The 20173-nt window shown below is 45.0% G+C and overlaps 1 protein-coding gene across 3 annotated transcripts in view; it reads left to right on the top strand.

Moving 5' to 3' along the window:
- The window catches only part of rassf6 (Ras association domain family member 6), a 28527-nt gene extending 12224 nt beyond the window's left edge, over positions 1-16303 (top strand). For 2 of the 3 annotated variants that reach the window (XM_036976614.1, XM_036976615.1), the window contains exons 4-11: positions 4199-4353; positions 4448-4551; positions 9319-9521; positions 13674-13775; positions 13895-13946; positions 14191-14309; positions 14418-14515; positions 14765-16303. In XM_036976614.1, the coding sequence (XP_036832509.1) occupies positions 4199-4353; positions 4448-4551; positions 9319-9521; positions 13674-13775; positions 13895-13946; positions 14191-14309; positions 14418-14515; positions 14765-14837 (906 nt within the window). In that variant the 3' untranslated portion in view covers positions 14838-16303. Of the gene's footprint in view, positions 1-4198; positions 4354-4447; positions 4552-9318; positions 9522-13673; positions 13776-13894; positions 13947-14190; positions 14310-14400; positions 14516-14764 lie in introns of all 3 variants that reach the window. The other variant, XM_036976616.1, reaches the window with a different exon arrangement.
- Positions 16304-20173: the final 3870 nt, after the last annotated feature.

The raw sequence follows: 20173 nt of genomic DNA, 5'->3' as shown, positions 1-20173 counted from the left end.
TACTCAGTACTTTGTTGAAGCACCTTTGACAGCGATTACAGCCTCCAGTCTTCTTGGGTATTACGCTACAAGCTTGGCACACCTGTATTTGGAGAGTTTCTCCCATTCTTCTCTGCAGATCCTCTCAAGCTCTGTCAGGTTGGATGGGGAGCGTCGTTGCACAGCTATTTTCAGGTCTCTCCAGAGATGTTAGATCAGGTTCAAGTTAGATCGGGTTCAAGTCCGGGCTCTGGCTGTGCCACTCAAGGACATTCAGAGACTTGTCCCACTATTGCGTTGTCTTGGCTGTGTGTTTAGGGTCGTTGTCCTGTTGGAAGGTGAACCTTCACCCCAGTCTGAGGTCCTGTGCGCTCTGGGGCAGGTTTTCATCAAGTTTCTCTCTGTACATTGCACTGTTCATCTTTCCCTTGATATTGACTAGTCTCCCAGTCCCTATGACTGAAAAACATCCCCACAGCATGATGCTGCCACCACCGTGCCTCACCGTAAGGATGGTGCCAGGTTTCCTCTAGATGTGATGCTTGCCATTCAAGCCAAAGAGTTCAATCTTTCATCAGACCTGAGAATATTATTTCACATAGTCAGAGTCCTTTAAGTACCTTTTTGCAAACTCCAAGCGGGCTGTCATGTGCCTTTTACTGAAGAGTGGCTTATGTCTGGCCACTACCATAAAGGCCTGATTGATGGAGTACTGCAGACATGGTTGTCCTTCTGGAAGGTTCTCCCATCTCCACAGAGGAACTGAGAGAGTGACTATCGGTTTCTTGGTCACCGCCTTGACCAAGGCACTTCTCCCCCGATTGCTAAATTTGGCCGGGCGGCCAGCTCTAGGAAGAGTCCTGGTGGTTCCAAACTTCTGTCGTTTAAGAATGACGGAGGCCACTGTGTTTTTGAGGACCTTCAATGCTGCAGAACATTTTTGGTACCCTTCCCCAGACCTGTGCCTCGACAGAATCCTGTCTCGGAGCTCTACGGACGATTCCTTCAACATTGCATGGTGTTTGCTCTGACATGCGCTCTCAACTGTGGAACCTTATAAAGACATGTGTTTGCCTTTACAAATCATATCCTACTAATTGAATTTACCACAGGTGGACTCCAATCAAGTTGTAGAAACATCTCAAGGATGATCAGTGGAAACAGGATGCACCTGAGCTCAATTTCGAGTCTCATAGCAAAGGGTCTGAATTATTATGTAAATCCATTTTAAAACATTTTTTTTTATAAATGTGAAACAAATTATTTAAACCTGTTTTCACTTTGTAACTATCGGGTAAAGGATTTTCTTTTTTAAATGTAAAAAAATGATTGACTCCATTTGTAAATAAGGCTGAAACAAAACATGGGAAAGGGAAGGGGTTAGAATACTTTCAGAATGAGCTGTATAATTATATGTATAACCATGAAACTGTAGTAATGCAATTTGGAAAGTAATATTTCATGACCAACATTTGGATCAATATCAAGAGCGCCAATCAAGATATGCCAAGACCGTATTCATTGTTTTAAAGGGCAGTAAAGATTTTATCAACGAGTTGCTAAAGAGCCACATCTGTGGAGTGGTTTTTACCAAAACCATATTGGTTCTCATATAGAATACAGAATATAGAATACAGGGTTGATTTAAATGCTTCAACATTCTCTTAAATTCATTACAATTAACATTCTCTTATACACCATGTTTCTAGGATTTTAGAAAAACATAGTACTGATATGGGGTGGTAATTTGTAAAAACAATCTGGGATCCCCAAATCTATAGAGGGGGATAACTTTGGCAATTTTTTTAATCTTTAGGAGCATTACCAGTTTGCAATGATTTGGTGAAAATATACATTCGAGGCTCAGCAATCATGAGACACTGATTTCACCAAAGAGGCACCAATCTCATCATGACCTGCTGCTGATATCTCTAAGTTACCAATTACTTCCATCCCCTCCATTACACCAGGAGGATCAAACAGAAGCAGAAGAGGGACGTGTCCCTTAATGTAATCCAGGAGATTTACATCAGTTCTCTATTTTCTTTGACAGAGAGGAACCAACATTCACCAAAAAAGTTTTTAAATTAACATGAAATACAGTCAAGATCAATATCGGTCTTATTTCCCACAATACATTGAGATGGAATAGTTGTAGATGCCTATTTCTTATTCAACAGTTGATTGATGATTTTCCAAGTTGACTTTATATATTATTTAAGGATTCTTGGAATATGTTAGGAAAATATATTTTTTTCCGAAGTAAGAGATTAAATTTGCTCATACACTTTTTGTAATGTGCAGAGAATGTTTTGAGACCGGTTGTAAACCAAGGTCTCCTGAACCCTTCTTGTGCTCTCTTACATGGTTTGACTAAGGGAAAGCAGTGGGGAAATACACAATTAAATGATGTGAGAAAAGTCAGGTAAAGCAGACTCCACATCAGCCTGATTATAAACATTTTACCATGAAATATCATCAATCAACATCTTAATGAGCTCACAATTACTTTAGTTAAATATTCTACCCTTAATGCTACTAATCATTCCCATCTGTTCATGTCCAACTGCCAAAGAGAAGTGGAAAATTGGAAAGTGGTCAGAAATGTCAGAATACAGTATACCTGTATTAGCCACATTATTCAAAGAATTTGTAAAAATATGATCAATAAGGGTGTCAGGTGAACTGGTCAGTCTGTGGTCTTATAGATGAGGGGATACAGGTGAACTGGTCAGTCTGTGGTCTTATAGATGAGGGGATACAGGTGAACTGGTCAGTCTGTGGTCTTATAGATGAGGGGATACAGGTGAACTGGTCAGTCTGTGGTCTTATAGATGAGGGGACACAGATAGATGGAGTATCAGGTGTCAGTGAGTGGTTCTCATTTTTAATTTAACTTATGTTGAAAACATCCAATAGAAATTAATCACCCAATCAAATCCAAGGTTGATGCAAGGATATCAGCGAAACGACCAATGTCAGAATCGGGTGGACGATAGATGCATCTAATTACCACTTTTTAACAACCCAAAAAACAGCTCAGTTTACAGCTCTGGACCCCCTGTGCCGTTAAAACCTAACCAACGTGTTTACAGCTCTGGACCCCTGTGCCGTTAAAACCTAACCAACGTGTTTACAGTTCTGGACCCCTGTGCCGTTAAAACCTAACCAACCTGTTTACAGCTCTGGACCCCTGTACCGTTAAAACCTAACCAACGTGTTTACAGCTCTGGACCCCTGTGCCGTTAAAACCTAACCAACCTGTTTACAGCTCTGGACCCCTGTACCGTTAAAACCTAACCAACCTGTTTACAGCTCTGGACCCCTGTACCGTTAAAACCTAACCAACGTGTTTACAGCTCTGGACCCCTGTACCGTTAAAACCTAACTAACGTGTTTACAGCTCTGTACTGTTAAAACCTAACCAACGTGTTTACAGCTCTGGACCACTGTGCCGTTAAAACCTAACCAACGTGTTTACAGCTCTGGACCCCTGTGCCGTTAAAACCTAACTAACGTGTTTACAGCTCTGTACTGTTAAAACCTAACCAACGTGTTTACAGCTCTGGACCACTGTGCCGTTAAAACCTAACCAACGTGTTTACAGCTCTGGACCCCTGTGCCGTTAAAACCTAACCAACGTGTTTACAGCTCTGGACCCCTGTGCCGTTAAAACCTAACTAACGTGTTTACAGCTCTGGACCCCTGTACTGTTAAAACCTAACTAACGTGTTTACAGCTCTGGACCCCTGTACTGTTAAAACCTAACTAACGTGTTTACAGCTCTGGACCCCTGTACTGTTAAAACCTAACCAACGTGTTTACAGCTCTGGACCCCTGTGCCGTTAAAACCTAACTAACGTGTTTACAGCTCTGGACCCCTGTACCGTTAAAACCTAACCAACGTGTTTACAGCTCTGGACCCCTGTACAGTTAAAACCTAACTAACGTGTTTACAGCTCTGGACCCCTGTACCGTTAAAACCTAACCAACGTGTTTACAGCGCTGGACCCCTGTACCGTTAAAACCTAACCAACGTGTTTACAGCTCTGTACCGTTAAAACCTAACCAACGTGTTTACAGTTCTGGACCCCTGTACCGTTAAAACCTAACCAACGTGTTTACAGTTCTGGACCCCTGTACCGTTAAAACCTAATCAACATACAGTATATGTTATATTTGAAATGTTAAGACTAAGAACTGTGTTTATCTCCACTAGAGAGATGGAGAGGTGGTGTTCGAGGGATTCCTGACTATCTCCTGGGGAGTACGGCAGCCCATCAGGCTCAAAATACAGGATGACAAACAACAACCAATCACCAGCCTCCTGTCACCTGACCCAGTCAGTCCAGTCAGTCCTCATGGACGCAAGAGGTTACCTTTGACCTTTATCATGCATTATGTCAATACCATAGATAAAATGGAGTAATACAAGCATCACTCAGGCTAAACCCTCTCTGTCTGTCAGGGGGATGACACGATGGGGGGAGTTTGAAGATCTCCATCAGATCAATGAGACAGAGGAGACCAACAAGCAGCATCCTGCAGAGGAGACCAGCAACCACACGACAGGTAATCTCACCTTAACTATAGCAACCACATTACAGGTAACCTCACCTTAACGATAACAACCACACTACAGGTAACCTCACCTTAACTATAGCAACCGCATTACAGGTAACCTCACCTTAACAACCACACTACAGGTAACCTCACCTTAACTATAACAACCACACTACAGGTAACCTCACCTTAACTAACTCCTCTCTCGGAGAACCCAAGCCCTAGGACCATGCCTCAGGACTACCTGACATGATGACTCCTTGCTGTCCCCAGTCCACCTGGCCGTGCTGCTGCTCCAGTTTCAACTGTTCTGCCTTATTATTATTGGACCATGCTGGTCATTTATGAACATTTGAACATCTTGGCCATGTTCTGTTATAATCTCCACCCGGCACAGCCAGAAGAGGACTGGCCACCCCACATAGCCTGGTTCCTCTCTAGGTTTCTTCCTATGTTTTGGCCTTTCTAGGGAGTTTTTCCTAGCCACCGTGCTTGTACAACTGCATTGCTTGCTGTTTGGGGTTTTAGGCTCGGTTTCTGTACAGCACTTTGAGATATCAGCTGATGTACGAAGGGCTATATAACTACATTTGATTTGATTTGATTTGAACTATAACAACCACACTACAGGTAACCTCACCTTAACTATAACAACCACACTACAGGTAACCTCACCTTAACAACCACACTACAGGTAACCTCACCTTAACAACCACACTACAGGTAACCTCACCCGAACCACACTACAGGTAACCTCACCCTAACCACACTACAGGTAACCTCACCTTTACAACCACACTACAGGTAATCTCACCCTAACCACACTACAGGTAACCTCACCTTAACCTTAACAACCACACTACAGGTGACCTCACCCTAACCACACTACATATAACCTCACCCTAACCACACTACAGGTAACCTCACCTTTACAACCACACTACAGGTAACCTCACCTTAACCTTAACAACCACACTACAGGTAACCTCACCCGAACCACACTACAGGTAACCTCACCCTAACCACACTACAGGTAACCTCACCTTTACAACCACACTACAGGTAATCTCACCCTAACCACACTACAGGTAACCTCACCTTAACCTTAACAACCACACTACAGGTAACCTCACCTTAACAACCACACTACAGGTAACCTCACCCTAACCACACTACAGGTAACCTCACCCTAACCACACTACAGGTAACCTCACCTTTACAACCACACTACAGGTAACCTCACCTTAACAACCACACTACAGGTAACCTCACCCTAACCACATTATAGGTAACCTCACCTTGACAACCACATTACAGGTAACCTCACCCTAACCACATTACAGGTAAACTCACCTTCACAACCATACTGCAGGTAAACTCCCCTTAACAACCACACTGTAGGTAAACTCCCCTTAACAACCACACTGCAGGTAACCTCACCCTAACCACATTACAGGTAAACTCACCTTAACAACCACACTGCAGGTAAACTCACCTTAACAACCACACTGCAGGTATTTCCCTTCAGTTCATTGACACTAAATCCATCAGTTGAATGAATAGTTGATTGAAGGTCTAAATTAATCTCCAATTAATGTCTCCATAGAGAAATTAACTAAATTTGCTGTACGGTGTCCATATTAGGACAACGTCATTTTAACGAATGAGTCATGAGACAGTTGCAACTCCTGCTGAGACTGAAACATCTCTTGCTGAGACTGTCCTAATATGGATACCGTACACCTATTCTGTCTCAGGATACAGGGGTTATTGAAAGCTCTGTATTATAAGGTTGTGAGATGTCAACCCTTATCCGATCGTGATTATTTGCCCATAAAACATTATGATGTGTAATATATATATGTATATTTCGTACCAGTCAAAAGTTTTAGAACACCTACTTAATCAAGGGCTGTTCTTTATTTGTACTATTTTCTACATTGTAGAATAACAATGAAGACATCAAAACTATGAAATAACACATATGGAGATATGTAGTAACCAAAAAAGTGTTAAAACAAAACCAAATATATTTTAAACTCTTCAATGTAGCCACCCTTTGCCTTGGTGACAGCTTTGCACACTCTTGCATTCGCATTCTCTCAACCAGCTTCACCTGGAATGCTTTTCAAACAGTCTTGAAGGAGTTCCCACATATGCTTAGCACTTGTTGGCTGCTTTTCCTTCACTGCGGTCCAACTCATCCCAAACCATCTCAATTGGGTTGAGGTTGGGTGATTGTGGAGGCCTAGTCATCTGATGCAGAGTTCAATCACTCTCCTTCTTGGTCAAATTGCCCTTTCAAAGACTGGAGGTGTATTTGGGGTCATTGTCCTGTTGAAAAACAAATGGTAGTCCCACTAAGGACAAACCAGATGGGATGGTATATCGCTGCAGAATTCTGTGGTAGCCATGCTTATTAAGTGTGCCTTGAATTCTAAATAAATCACTGAGTGTCACCAGCAAAGAACCCACACAACATCACACCTCCTCCTCCATGGTGGGAACATGTGGAGATCATCCGTCCACCTACTCTGCGTCTCACAAAGACACTGCGGTGAACCAATTTGTTTTTATTTGGACTCATCAGACCAAATGACAGGTTTTCACAGGTCTAATGTCCATTGCTTGTGTTTCTTGGCCCAAGCAAGTCTCTTCTTATTATTGGTGTCCTTTAGTAGTGGTTTCTTTGCAGCAATTCGACCACGAAGGCCTGATTCACGCAGTCTCCTCTGAACAGTTGATGTTGAGATGTGTCTGTTACTTGAACTCTGTGAGGAATTTATCTACAATCTGAGGCTGGTAACTCTAATGAACTTATCCTCTGCAGAGGTAACTCTGCGTCTTCCTTTCCTGTGATGGACCTCATGAGAGCCAGTTTCATCATAGCGCTTGATGGTTTTTGTGAATGCCCTTTAAGAAACTTTCAACGTTTTTGACATTTTCCGTATTGACTGACCTTCATGTCTTAGAGTCATGATGGTCTGTCGTTTCTCTTTGTATATTTGAGCTGTTCTTACCATAATATGGACTTGGTATTTTACCAAATAGGGCTATCTTCTGTATACCACCCCTACTTTGTCACAAGTCAACTGATTGGCTCAAACGCATAAAGGAGGACATAAATTCCACAAAATAACTTTACGGCAAAACCTCTTAATTAAAATGAATTTCAGGTGACTACCTCATGAAGCTGGTTGAGAGAATGCCAAGAGTGTGCAAAGCAGTCATCAAGGCTACTTTGAAGAACCTAAAAAAAATGTTTTAGATTTGTTTACATTTTTTTTGGTTACTACATAATTCGATGTGTTATTTCATAGTTTTGATTTCTACACTATTGTTCTACAATGTAGAAAATAAAGAAACCCTTGAATGAGTAGGTGCATTTTGACTGGAACTGTATATTTACACCACTAGTCAAACGTTTAAGAACAACTAAAAGGGAAAGGGAACAACTGTCCATTTTGAAGTCAGACGCAACCACTGGTCAGGGATGAGTTGATGAGGGAAGTGAGGAATGGGAGAAGGTCTCCAGAGATGGCCTGGAGAAGAGAGGAGGGGATGATCAATAGGATGTGAATGAGTAAAAGATATCGTCAATCGTCAATCTAAAAGTCACCTGCAGAGAGGGAGGGGGGGGATTAAGGATGGAGGAGAAGGTAGAAAATAGTTTCAGGGTAGAACCATGACATTTAATGGTAGAAAGTGGCTTTAGCAGCAGATACAGAGGAACAGAAAGAGACAGGAGGGAGTGAAAGGATGATAGGTCCTCGGGAAGTTTAGTATTTAAAAAAATATTTGCTCAGCTGCCCGCAGCCCTGTTCTGTAAGCTTCACAATGAGTCACTCAGCGACGTAGCAGGAGCGGAAGGCCGAACCAGCTGGGAGGAAAGGGGAGAGTGCGAGTCATAAAATGCGGAATGGGAGTGGAGTAGGGTCGAAACAGAGAACAGGGACATGGAGGGGGTTACAGTGAGATTAATAGGAGAACAGAGACCTGGAGGGGGGTTACAGTGAGATTAGTAGGAGAACAGAGACCTGGAGGGGGTTACAGTGAGATTAGTAGGAGAACAGAGACTGGGGGGGTTACAGTGAGATTAGTAGGAGAACAGAGACCTGGAGGGGGGTTACAGTGAGATTAGTAGGAGAACAGAGACCGGGGGGGGTTACAGTGAGATTAGTAGGAGAACAGAGACATGGAGGGGGGTTACAGTGAGATTAGTAACAGAACAGAGACCTGGAGGGGGTTACAGTGAGATGTGGAGGGGGGTTACAGTGAGATTAATAGGAGAACAGAGACCTGGAGGGGGGTTACAGTGAGATTAGTAGGAGAACAGAGACCTGGAGGGGGGTTACAGTGAGATTAGTAGGAGAACAGAGACCTGGAGGGGGTTACAGTGAGATTAGTAGGAGAACAGAGACCTGGAGGGGGGTTACAGTGAGATTAGTAGGAGAACAGAGACCTGGAGGGGGTTACAGTGAGATGTGGAGGGGGGTTACAGTGAGATTAATAGGAGAACAGAGACCTGGAGGGGGGTTACAGTGAGATTAATAGGAGAACAGAGACCGGGGGGGTTACAGTGAGATTAGTAGGAGAACAGAGACCTGGAGGGGGGTTACAGTGAGATTAGTAGGAGAACAGAGACCTGGAGGGGGTCACAGTGAGATTAGTAGGAGAACAGAGACTAGTAAAGATGAGGTTAAGAGAATTGCCTGTCTTGTGAGTTGGAGGGGATTGGGAAAGGGTGAGGTAATATCGCCCAACTCTACTGTCCAGGGAGCTACAGGAGTTATGAAAGCTGTACGCTGCGTCCCACCCCCACAAAGCAGAAGACGGAGGTGGAGGAGGAGCAGTCCAACCTGATCCGCTGTATGAGTGATGCTTCCTTGGTGAAGAGGAGGGTGAAGAGGAGTCCCTCACAGAGAGAGAGGAACAGGCAACACTGCTTCTCCATCAACGGACACTTCTATAACTACAAGGTAACGTCAATGAGAGAACTGACCTGATCATTACCTATCTAGGACATGATTTGATCCATCAAATTTCTTTCTTTCTTTCTTTCTTTCTTTCTTTCTTTCTTTCTTTCTTTCTTTCTTTCTTTCTTTCTTTCTTTCTTTCTTTCTTTCTTTCTTTCTTTCTTTCTTTCTTTCTTTCTTTCTTTCTTTCTTTCTTTGCATGCTGGGAGTGTTTAGTGCATGCTGGGAATTTTGTGAGCGGTGTCTGGAGTTGGATCGCCTGTGTAATCTTTCTTGTTTTCTTTTCTTGGTGGTTTTCTTTTCTATAAATGATGATTTTTTTGTGGTAGAGGCTTTGGGAGATGCACAGAGGGTCCTCGTAATGCCTGACCCACTAATGTAGGGAGAGGTGGGCCTCATAATGCCTGACCCACTAATGTAGGGAGAGGTGGGCCTCATAATGCCTGACCCACTAATGTAGGGAGAGGTGGGCCTCATAATGCCTGACCCACTAATGTAGGGAGAGGTGGGCCTCATAATGCCTGGACCCACTGGTGTACAGAGAGGTGGGCCTCGTAATGCCTGACCCTCTGATGTAGAGAGAGGTGGTCCTCGTAACGCCTGGGCCCACTGATGTAGGGAGAGGTGGTCCTCGTAACGCCTGGGCCCAATGATGTAGGGAGAGGTGGTCCTCGTAACACCTGGGCCCACTGATGTAGGGAGAGGTGGGCATCGTAACGCCTGGGCCCACTGATGTGGGGAGAGGTGGGCATCGTAACGCCTGTGCCCACTGATGTAGGGAGAGGTGGGCATCGTAACGCCTGGGCCCACTGATGTAGGGAAAGGTGGGGATCATAACGCCTGGGCCCAATGATGTAGGGAGAGGTGGTCCTCGTAACACCTGGGCCCACTGATGTAGGGAGAGGTGGTCCTCGTAACGCCTGGGCCCACTGATGTAGGGAGAGGTGGGCATCGTAACGCCTGGGCCCACTGATGTAGGGAGAGGTGGGCATCGTAACGCCTGGGCCCACTGATGTAGGGAGAGGTGGTCCTCGTAACGCCTGGGCCCACTGATGTAGGGAGAGGTGGTCCTCGTAACGCCTGGACCCACTGATGTAGGGAGAGGTGGTCCTCGTAACGCCTGTGCCCACTGATGGAGGGAAAGGTGGGGATCATAACGCCTGGGCCCACTGATGTAGGGAGAGGTGGGCATCGTAACGCCTGTGCCCACTGATGTAGGGAGAGGTGGGCATCGTAACGCCTGTGCCCACTGATGTAGGGAGAGGTGGGGCCGACAGTGGTAGAGCAGCCACAAGCACCTGTTGCTGAGGAACAAGTTGTCCATGTTGAGGGTACTGAGTTGCTGCTTGTACCAGAGGGGAACATAGTGTCTGATGTTCAGCAGAAAAATATTGTTGGAGGAGGTAAGGAAGGATCTTGGGGTGCCATTTCCCCAGACTGGTGAGGAGATGCCCAGTACGAGTGATGGGGTACAGAAGAGGGTTCAGGTGGAGCTAGTCTCCCAGGTAGTGGAGGAGATGCCCAGTACTCGTGATGGGGTTCAGGTGGAGCTAGTCTCCCAGGTAGTGGAGGAGATGCTCAGTACGAGTGATGGGGTGCAAGTGGGGAGTATTGAGAGGGATGTGGCAGAGGGGAGTCAGACTGTGGCCTCAGTTGAGGAGGATCAGGAGAAGGATAAGGACATCTCTATTGATAAGATAGCAGCTGGTGACGACTCAATTTACAATGTAGATGAGGTAAATTGATTCCTGGATCAGACTTTGGGGAAATCTGTCAAATTGGCAGATTTTTTGGGATGTTGATAAGTTTGTGAGGTCAGCTGTGGTGTTACAGACGATGGTGGGGTTAGACCAGTTGAGTGTGAAGAGAAGAGTTTCCTCCTGAGGAAATGTGTTACTGCTGTTACGGCAATAAAAGGTAGTGGGAAACATGGTCAGGTTCAGAGAAATGAGAGCAATGATGATGATCCTTTTAGGGTGGGTTTTTTCTTCTGGCTTCTGGTTGTCTCTTTTCTATATTGACAATCAATTGCAAGGATCCTTAATCAACGTGGACAAACCGAGTGTGATATATAATAATCGTAAAGTACATAGCAAACTCACTTGGAATATAGTGGCTTTGAGACGAGCCTTGCTTTTCGTTTTCAAACTGGGTGACTGAAGCAAAACGGCTACCTTTTACCTAGATGTGCTCGGCATGAAGATTTTACGTCACAAAGAGTTTGAAGAAGGATGTAAACTTGTTAAGGGCCCTCATGATGGAGAATAGAGCAAGACAATGGTCGGCTTTGGGCCAGAGAATGATGATGACTTTGTGGATGAACTGATCTACAATTATGGAGTGGGAGAATATCGCCTGGGCAATGACTTCCTGGGTTTGACTCTGCAGTCTAGCCAGGCTGTCAGCAATGCTAAGCAGCTTGGTTGGCCCCTCACTGAGGGGATCTGCTTGGTTGGCCCCTCACTGAGAGGATCTGCTTGGTTGGCCCCTCACTGAGGGGATCTGCTTGGTTGGCCCCTCACTGAGAGGATCTGCTTGGTTGGCCCCTCACTGAGAGGATCTGCTTGGTTGGCCCCTCACTGAGGGGATCTGCTTGGTTGGCCCCTCACTGAGAGGATCTGCTTGGTTGGCCCCTCACTGAGAGGATCTCCTTGGTTGGCCCCTCACTGAGGGGATCTGCTTGGTTGGCCCCTCACTGAGAGGATCTGCTTGGTTGGCCCCTCACTGAGAGGATCTGCTTGGTTGGCCCCTCACTGAGAGGATCTGCTTGGTTGGCCCCTCACTGAGAGGATCTGCTTGGTTGGCCCCTCACTGAGGGGATCTGCTTGGTTGGCCCCTCACTGAGAGGATCTGCTTGGTTGGCCCCTCACTGAGGGGATCTGCTTGGTTGGCCCCTCACTGAGAGGATCTGCTTGGTTGGCCCCTCACTGAGGGGATCTGCTTGGTTGGCCCCTCACTGAGAGGATCTGCTTGGTTGGCCCCTCACTGAGAGGATCTGCTTGGTTGGCCCCTCAATGAGAGGATCTGCTTGGTTGGCCCCTCACTGAGAGGATCTCCTTGGTTGGCCCCTCACTGAGGGGATCTGCTTGGTTGTTTGAGTGTTTATTGTGTTGTGGGTTCCCAGACCCAATAAAGTTGTTTTTAAACTGTCTCTGTCTCTCTCTCTCTCTCTCTCTCTCTGTCTCTCTCTGTCTCTGTCTCTCTCGTCTGTCTCTCTCGTCTCTGTCTTTCTCTGTGTCTGTCTCTGTTTCTCTCTCTTTCTCTGTCTCTGTTTCTCTCTCTTTCTCTCTCCGTGTCTCTTGTCTGTCTCTGTTTCTCTCTCTTTCTCTGTCTTTGTTTCTCTCTCTTTCTCTCTCTTTGTGTCTCTTTCTCTGTCTCTGTTTCTCTCTCTTTCTCTGTCTCTGTTTCTCTCTCTTTCTCTGTCTTTGTTTCTCTCTCTTTCTCTCTCTTTGTGTCTCTTTCTCTGTCTCTGTTTCTCTCTCTTTCTCTGTCTCTGTTTCTCTCTCTCTCTCTGTCTTTGTTTCTCTCTCTTTCTCTCTCTTCGTGTCTCTTGTGTCTGTCTCTGTTTCTCTCTCTCTCTCTGTCTTTGTTTCTCTCTCTTTCTCTCTCTTCGTGTCTCTTGTGTCTGTCTCTGTTTCTCTCTCTTTCTCTCTCTTCGTGTCTCTTGTCTGTCTCTGTTTCTCTCTCTTTCTCTGTCTCTGTTTCTCTCTCTCTCTGTCTTTGTTTCTCTCTCTTTCTCTCTCTTCGTGTCTCTTGTGTCTGTCTCTGTTTCTCTCTCTTTCTCTCTCTTCGTGTCTCTTGTGTCTGTCTCTGTTTCTCTCTCTCTCTCTGTCTTTGTTTCTCTCTCTTTGTGTCTCTTGTGTCTGTCTCTGTTTCTCTCTTTCTCTCTCTTTGTGTCTCTCTCTCTGTCTCTGTTTCTCTCTCTTTCTCTGTCTCTGTTTCTCTCTCTTTCTCTGTCTCTGTTTCTCTCTCTCTCTCTCTCTCTCTCTTTGTGTCTCTCTCTCTGTCTCTGTTTCTCTCTCTCTCTCTCTTCGTGTCTCTCTCTCTGTCTCTGTTTCTCTCTCTCTCTCTGTCTCTGTTTCTCTCTCTCTCTCTGTCTCTGTTTCTCTCTCTCTCTCTGTCTGTCTCTGTCTCTGTTTCTCTCTCTCTCTCTAGACGGCTATATTCACTCCAACCTATGGAACATCCACTAACGTCCGTATCAACAGCAAAATGACAACACATCAGGTCATATCACAGCTCCTTCAGAAATTCAAGGTGAATTATGTCAAATGACCAGGTTGTATTGTTGTTAGATCACTTGGGGGAAGTCTTCTGGTTTGGTTCTAATAGTACGTGTGTCTGGTTCACTGCTGTGTTTCCATGTTGTGTTGCAGATAGAAAATGATCCTAATGAGTTTGCCCTCTACTGTGTCCATCAAAGTGGAGGTACGTTGAGCCATTCTCTTCCAGAACACAACTGATGCTGCTATCCTTCTGACATCATTAACACGTTGGACGGGGTATAATTGGTGTAAACTGGGGCTCTCCAGGGTTCTCCATTGTTAGGGTTCTCCAAGGTTATGGTTCTCCAGGGGTAGGGTTCTCCATTGTTAGGGTTCTCCAAGGTTATGGTTCTCCAGGGTTAGGGTTCTCCAGGGTTAGAATTAATAGTGTCTATTTCCTCCTATAGAGAAGAAGAAGCTGTCGGACTCAGATCTGCCACTGTGGGAGAGGCTTGTTCAGGGCCCAGCAGAGACCATCATGAAGATGTTCCTAATGGACAGAGATGAAGAGGAAGTCAGCAACGATGTGAGTGTCTGCCCTTCAGCAGGGTTTTGGGGCCAGAATGAGTTTCGGACACTAGCCACACACAGTGCACTAACCCCCTGCCTATGACTAGCTCTGCTCTCTGCCCAGGTGGCCCAGTACCTCAACCTGGAGCTGCCCATCCTGGAGGGGGTTCTAGTGAAGCTGGAGGAAGAGGAGAACAGAGCGGTGCAGAGAATCACCACCAAGTGAGTTATGAAGGAGTTAAACTATCCTAACTGTTATCTAAAGTAGAGGGGGACCGAAACATTCAGACTAGGTTCTGGGTTAACATGCACTGAATCAACCCTGTCAGGTCAACTGGGTCAATCTGGAATCTAAACCGTACTGTGTTTACTCTGTGTCACCTGTAGTTAAACAGTGATGTGTCACCTGTAGTTAAACGGTGATGTGTCACCTGTAGCTAAACAGTTATGTGCTGTTTTTGTGTCCTATAGGTACAACCAGCAGCAAATAGTCTTGTCTCAGCTTCTCAGCTCCAAGATCACCAAGACCGAGACAGAGGTGTAAGGAGTGGACTTCACACAGACTGGACTTCACACAGACTGGACTTCACACAGACTGGACTTCACACAACACATACCAGAACAACAGTACACAGAATACATGAAGGGACATAGTGTCCAGGGAAGAGGACGTTCAAGATTAAACTAATACTTGTGACCCAAATGGCACCCTATTCCCTATATAGTGCACTACTTTAGACCAGAGCCCTATTCCCTATATAGTGCACTACTTTAGACCAGAGCCCAATTCCCTATATAGTGCACTACTTTATACCAGAGCCCTATTCCCTATATAGTGCACTACCTTAGACCAGGACGTTGCGCTGTATAGGGAATAGGGTGCCATTTGGGACTCAGACATACTACACCATAACTAAACCTGAAAGACTGCAGGAGGAAACAGATGTCCAGGGAAGGTATTGTTCAATGTCAACCTGAAAGATGATGATCAGTGATGAACTGAAAGCAACAAGTAGAAAAAAGTTAAATATGGAAATATTTTTCAATGAACCTGATGCATCTAATAGAAAGCCCTTTTGGTACCAGAAGGACTAGTCATCCCTCCACCTACACAGCTGAACTAGTAGTCATCCCTCCAACTACACAGCTGAACTAGTAGTCATCCCTCCACCTACACAGCTGAACTAGTAGTCATCCCTACACCTAGACAGCTGAACTAGTAGTCATCCCTCCACCTACACAGCTGAACTAGTAGTCATCCCTCCACCTAGACAGCTGAACTAGTAGTCATCCCTCCACCTACACAGCTGAACTAGTAGTCATCCCTCCACCTACACAGCTGAACTAGTAGTCATTCCTCCACCTACACAGCTGAACTAGTAGTCATCCCTCCACCTACACAGCTGAACTAGTAGTCATCCCTCCACCTACACAGCTGAACTAGTAGTCATCCCTCCACCTACACAGCTGAAATAGTAGTCATCCCTCCACCTACACAGCTGAACTAGTAGTCATCCCTCCACCTACACAGCTGAACTAGTAGTCATCCCTCCACCTACACAGCTGAACTAGTAGTCATCCCTCCACCTACACAGCTGAACTAGTAGTCATCCCTCCACCTACACAGCTGAACTAGTAGTCATCCCTCCACCTACACAGCTGAACTAGTAGTCATCCCTCCACCTACACAGCTGAACTAGTAGTCATCCCTCCACCTACACAGCTGAACTAGTAGTCATCCCTCCACCTACACAGCTGAACTAGTAGTCATCCCTCCACCTACACAGCTGAAATAGTAGTCATCCCTCCACCTACACAGCTGAACTAGTAGTCATCCCTCCACCTACACAGCTGAACTAGTAGTCATCCCTCCACCTACACAGCTGAACTAGTAGTCATCCCTCCACCTACACAGCTGAACTAGTAGTCATCCCTCCACCTACACAGCTGAACTAGTAGTCATCCCTCCACCTAGACTGCTGAACTAGTAGTCATCCCTCCACCTACACAGCAAACAGCTAGCTCCTGAATGAGTTGTCATTCCTCCGCCTAGACAGCTAACTCCTGTTTCTGTAATAGAGGCTTGACAACACAACAAATAAATGCTAGCTAGCTGCCAGTTTGTTACTGTTGAATCATGAAGTGATTCAGTCATTTTTCAATAACACGCGGCTAGCTAACTAACTGGCTAGTGGAGGTGTTATGATCACTAACATCATGGCTGGAATGTACTTTTGACCAATCAGATTACTTGTCCCGGACTAACTGTTTAATAAGCCCTATAAAGTGATTGTCTGATCATAGCAAAGATTATAATTACCTAATATTGGCCAGTGGCGTCATTTACATTGGGAGCTTCCTCCGGATGCTTCATGTTTTTCTGGAGGCCGTACATATATTTTCAGATTCCTGTGATTACAGGACGTGACTTAACTGGGGGTCATAGGGGTGGTTTTGAAGAGTTTCAAATATTTGTGACCAGGGGACAGTTTTGACCCGGCATATGAAATCTGAATTCAATCTGCCCAAAAGGATTGTTGACCTCCATTGGTCCTAATTGTCTTACAGTACCAGATACTGTATGTCCCCACCACCTTCTTCAAAATAGTTTCCATTCTTAACCAAAATCCTGGAAAAATTAGTTTTCAAACAGCTGAATGATTTTTAAAGTGCCAACTGTATTTTTGACAAATACCAATCTGGTTTTGCAGCCCACCACAGCGTTAGTTCAAGTGGTAAATGATCCCAGAGCCAACAGAGAGACAGCCTTAGTTAGAGGCAAATGATCCTAGAGCCAATACAGATGCCAAACAGCTCTATGTCCTTGTATTTAAATGGTGCATTCCTGACTGTTGACCATGATGTCCTTCTAATAGTTGTTGTAGACAAAGCACAGAGAGAGAATCTCAACGCACATTTTAAATCACAGGCAATAAAGATAAAACACCAGTTAAAAAACTGGCTGTTATTTTAGATTCTGAACTCCATTTTGAATCACACTTTAGGAATGTGACCAAAATAGTTTTTTTACCACCTGAGGAACATTGCCACGGTGCAGGCGTTTCTCTCAGGCTGATACAGAGAGACTCATCCATACTTTTATTATAAGCAGGCTTGACTACTGTAATGCTCTCCTGTCTGGTCTACTCAAGAAAGCCATTGGTCAACTGCAAAACATACAGAATGCTGCAGCGCGGGTACTGACCAAGACTAGACGGAGAGAACACATTACACCAGTTCTAAGGTCTCTGCACTGGCCGCCTGTGAGTTTTGGAATTAATTTAAAGATTATTCTAACCCCAATACACACACGCACTTAAGTTTTGTACCCAGTATGTTCCTCAGGTCCTCTGGTACTGGCCTTTTAACTATCCCAAAGCCTCGGACCAGGAGACATGGAGAGGCAAACTTTAGTTATTATGCCCACAGCCTCTGGAATAGAATGCCAGAGAACCTGAGGGGGACCAAGAGGCATGGAGAGACAGCCTTTAATTACTATGCCCTCAGTCTCTGGAATAGAATGCCAGAGAACCTGAGGGGGACCAAGAGACAAGGAGAGGCAACCTTTAATTACTATGCCCTCAGTCTCTGGAATAGAATGCCAGAGAACCTGAGGGGGACCAAGAGACAAGGAGAGGCAACCTTTAATTACTATGCCCTCAATTCTCTGGAATAGTCTGCCAGAGAACTTGAGGGGGACCAAGAGACATGGAGAGGCAACCTTTAATTACTATGCCCCCAGCCTCTGGAATAGAATGCCAGAGAACCTGAGGGGGACCAAGAGACATGGAGAGGCAACCTTTAATTAATATGCCCTCCGTCTCTGGAATAACCTGCCACTGTGGACATTTTTAAAAGAGATCAAAACACACAATTTTAGCTTTGATTTTCCTTAGGGTGATTTGAGTCGTTCAGGTTATATTATTATTCTTTAGTTGTTTTAAATAGAACATTGTGTTGCATTCCACGTCTGAAATGTGCTGTATAAATAAAGTTTGATTAGATTTGACCTGTCTGTCTCTTTGTCCGTCTGTCTGACTGAGACTTTCACCAATTTCAGCTTTATCGACATTATTTTGTTACCTTGAATGCAATGTATTGACGAGAGAAAAGCGTGTTGTGGGAATATAGAGGATAGTTTGAGGAAATAGTGACAGACAAGAAGTTTGAGGTTTAATTAGTACCACATGACACACATGGTATACATCTTCCAACAAAATGCAGGTTCCTTCTGGACAGTCAGAAATAATAAACAATGAGAATAGGAACATAAAGCTAGTTCCATTCATCCCGGAAAAAAAGAGTCCTATTTAGACTCAGGAGGTGTGGCGTCACTTCAGGAGGCGTCACTTGAGTCTGACGTGCTCTTCCTGTCCGGGTTAGGCCTGGATGGATGTGATGTACTGGGCCGTCTTCACCACCCGCTGGAAGGCCTTGCGGTCATGGACCCGTACCAGGTCGTGATGCAACTGGTCAGGACACTCTCGATGGTGCAGGGGTAGTATTTGGAGATGAACCTGGGGTGGCATGCTGAATTTCTTCAGCTGCCTTCGGAAGTAGAGACACTGTTGTGCCATCTTGTCCAGAGTGGTGGTGTTGTTGGTCCATGTAAAGTCCTCTGTGATGTGGACGACCAGGAACTTCAAGCTGCTGACTCTCTCTACTGCAGAGAGTGGATCGGGGCATGTTCCCTCCTCTGCTTCCGGAAGTCAACAATCAACTCCTTTGTTTTGTTGACATTGAGGGAGAGGTTGTCCACAATGCCAGTTCACTTACCTCCTTCCTGTAGGCTGACTCTTCATTGTTGGTTATCAGGCCTACAACTGTGGTGTTGTCAGCAAACATGAACTGGCATTGTGGTGCCATGACAACCTCTTCCTCAATGTCAACAAAACAAAGGATTTGATTGAATCACACTTTAGGAATGTGACCAAAATAGCTTTTTACCACCTGAGCCTATCTCTTAAAGGCCCTTAGGATTCATGTGGTCTTCTAAAGGATAGGTCCATATCTCTTAAAGGCCCCTAGGATCCATGAGTACAGGGATGGTCAGCCAGTCACTGGGAGGACAACTCAATATGGGGAGAATATAACACGGTTTTAAATACCTCAATGGACCTTACAGGAAATCACACTACAAACTTTCACCCTCGGGCACTGAAGGAAATTACGAAAGTCATGAATATATTGGAATTAGTGGATATATGGAGACTTAAATATCCTGACCTAGTGAGAGATACATTGCCGAGGCTTTAATGAAGCTAGTCGTCTTGACTGCTTTCTCATGTTATTCTTTCTTGCACCAAAAGTTTCAAATGTGTTGACAGAGGACAGAATGCGGTCAGACCATCAAATACTTGGTATACCCATTATTCTTACAGAATTTCCGCAAGGATATTGGAAATGTAATCAAAGCCTGTTATGAACTAACATATATGAAATCATGTAGTAACCAAAAAAGTGTTAAACAGATATAAATAAAGCTAAATATATTTAAAATAGCCACCCTTTGCCTTGATGACAACTTTGCACACTCTTGGCGTTCTCTCAACCAGCAACACCTGGAATGCTTTTCCAACAGTCTTGAAGGAGTTCCCACATATGATGAGCACTTGTTGGCTGCTTTTCCCTCACTCTGCAGTCCGACTCATCCCAAACCATCTCAATTTGGTTGAGGTCGGGTGATTGTGAAGGCCAGGTCATCTGATGCAGCACTCCATCACTTTCCTTGGTCAAATAGCCCTTACACAGCCAGGAGGTGTGTTGGGTCATTGTCCTGTTGAAAAACAAATGATAGTCCCACTAAGCCCAAACCAGATGGAATGGTGTATCGCTGCAGAATACTGTGGTATCCATGCTGGTTAAGTGTGCCTTGAATTC

Source organism: Oncorhynchus mykiss, chromosome 5 (genome assembly GCF_013265735.2).
Source record: "Oncorhynchus mykiss isolate Arlee chromosome 5, USDA_OmykA_1.1, whole genome shotgun sequence".
Classification (NCBI taxonomy): domain Eukaryota; kingdom Metazoa; phylum Chordata; class Actinopteri; order Salmoniformes; family Salmonidae; genus Oncorhynchus; species Oncorhynchus mykiss.
This window is presented reverse-complemented; position numbering and strand designations above follow the sequence as displayed.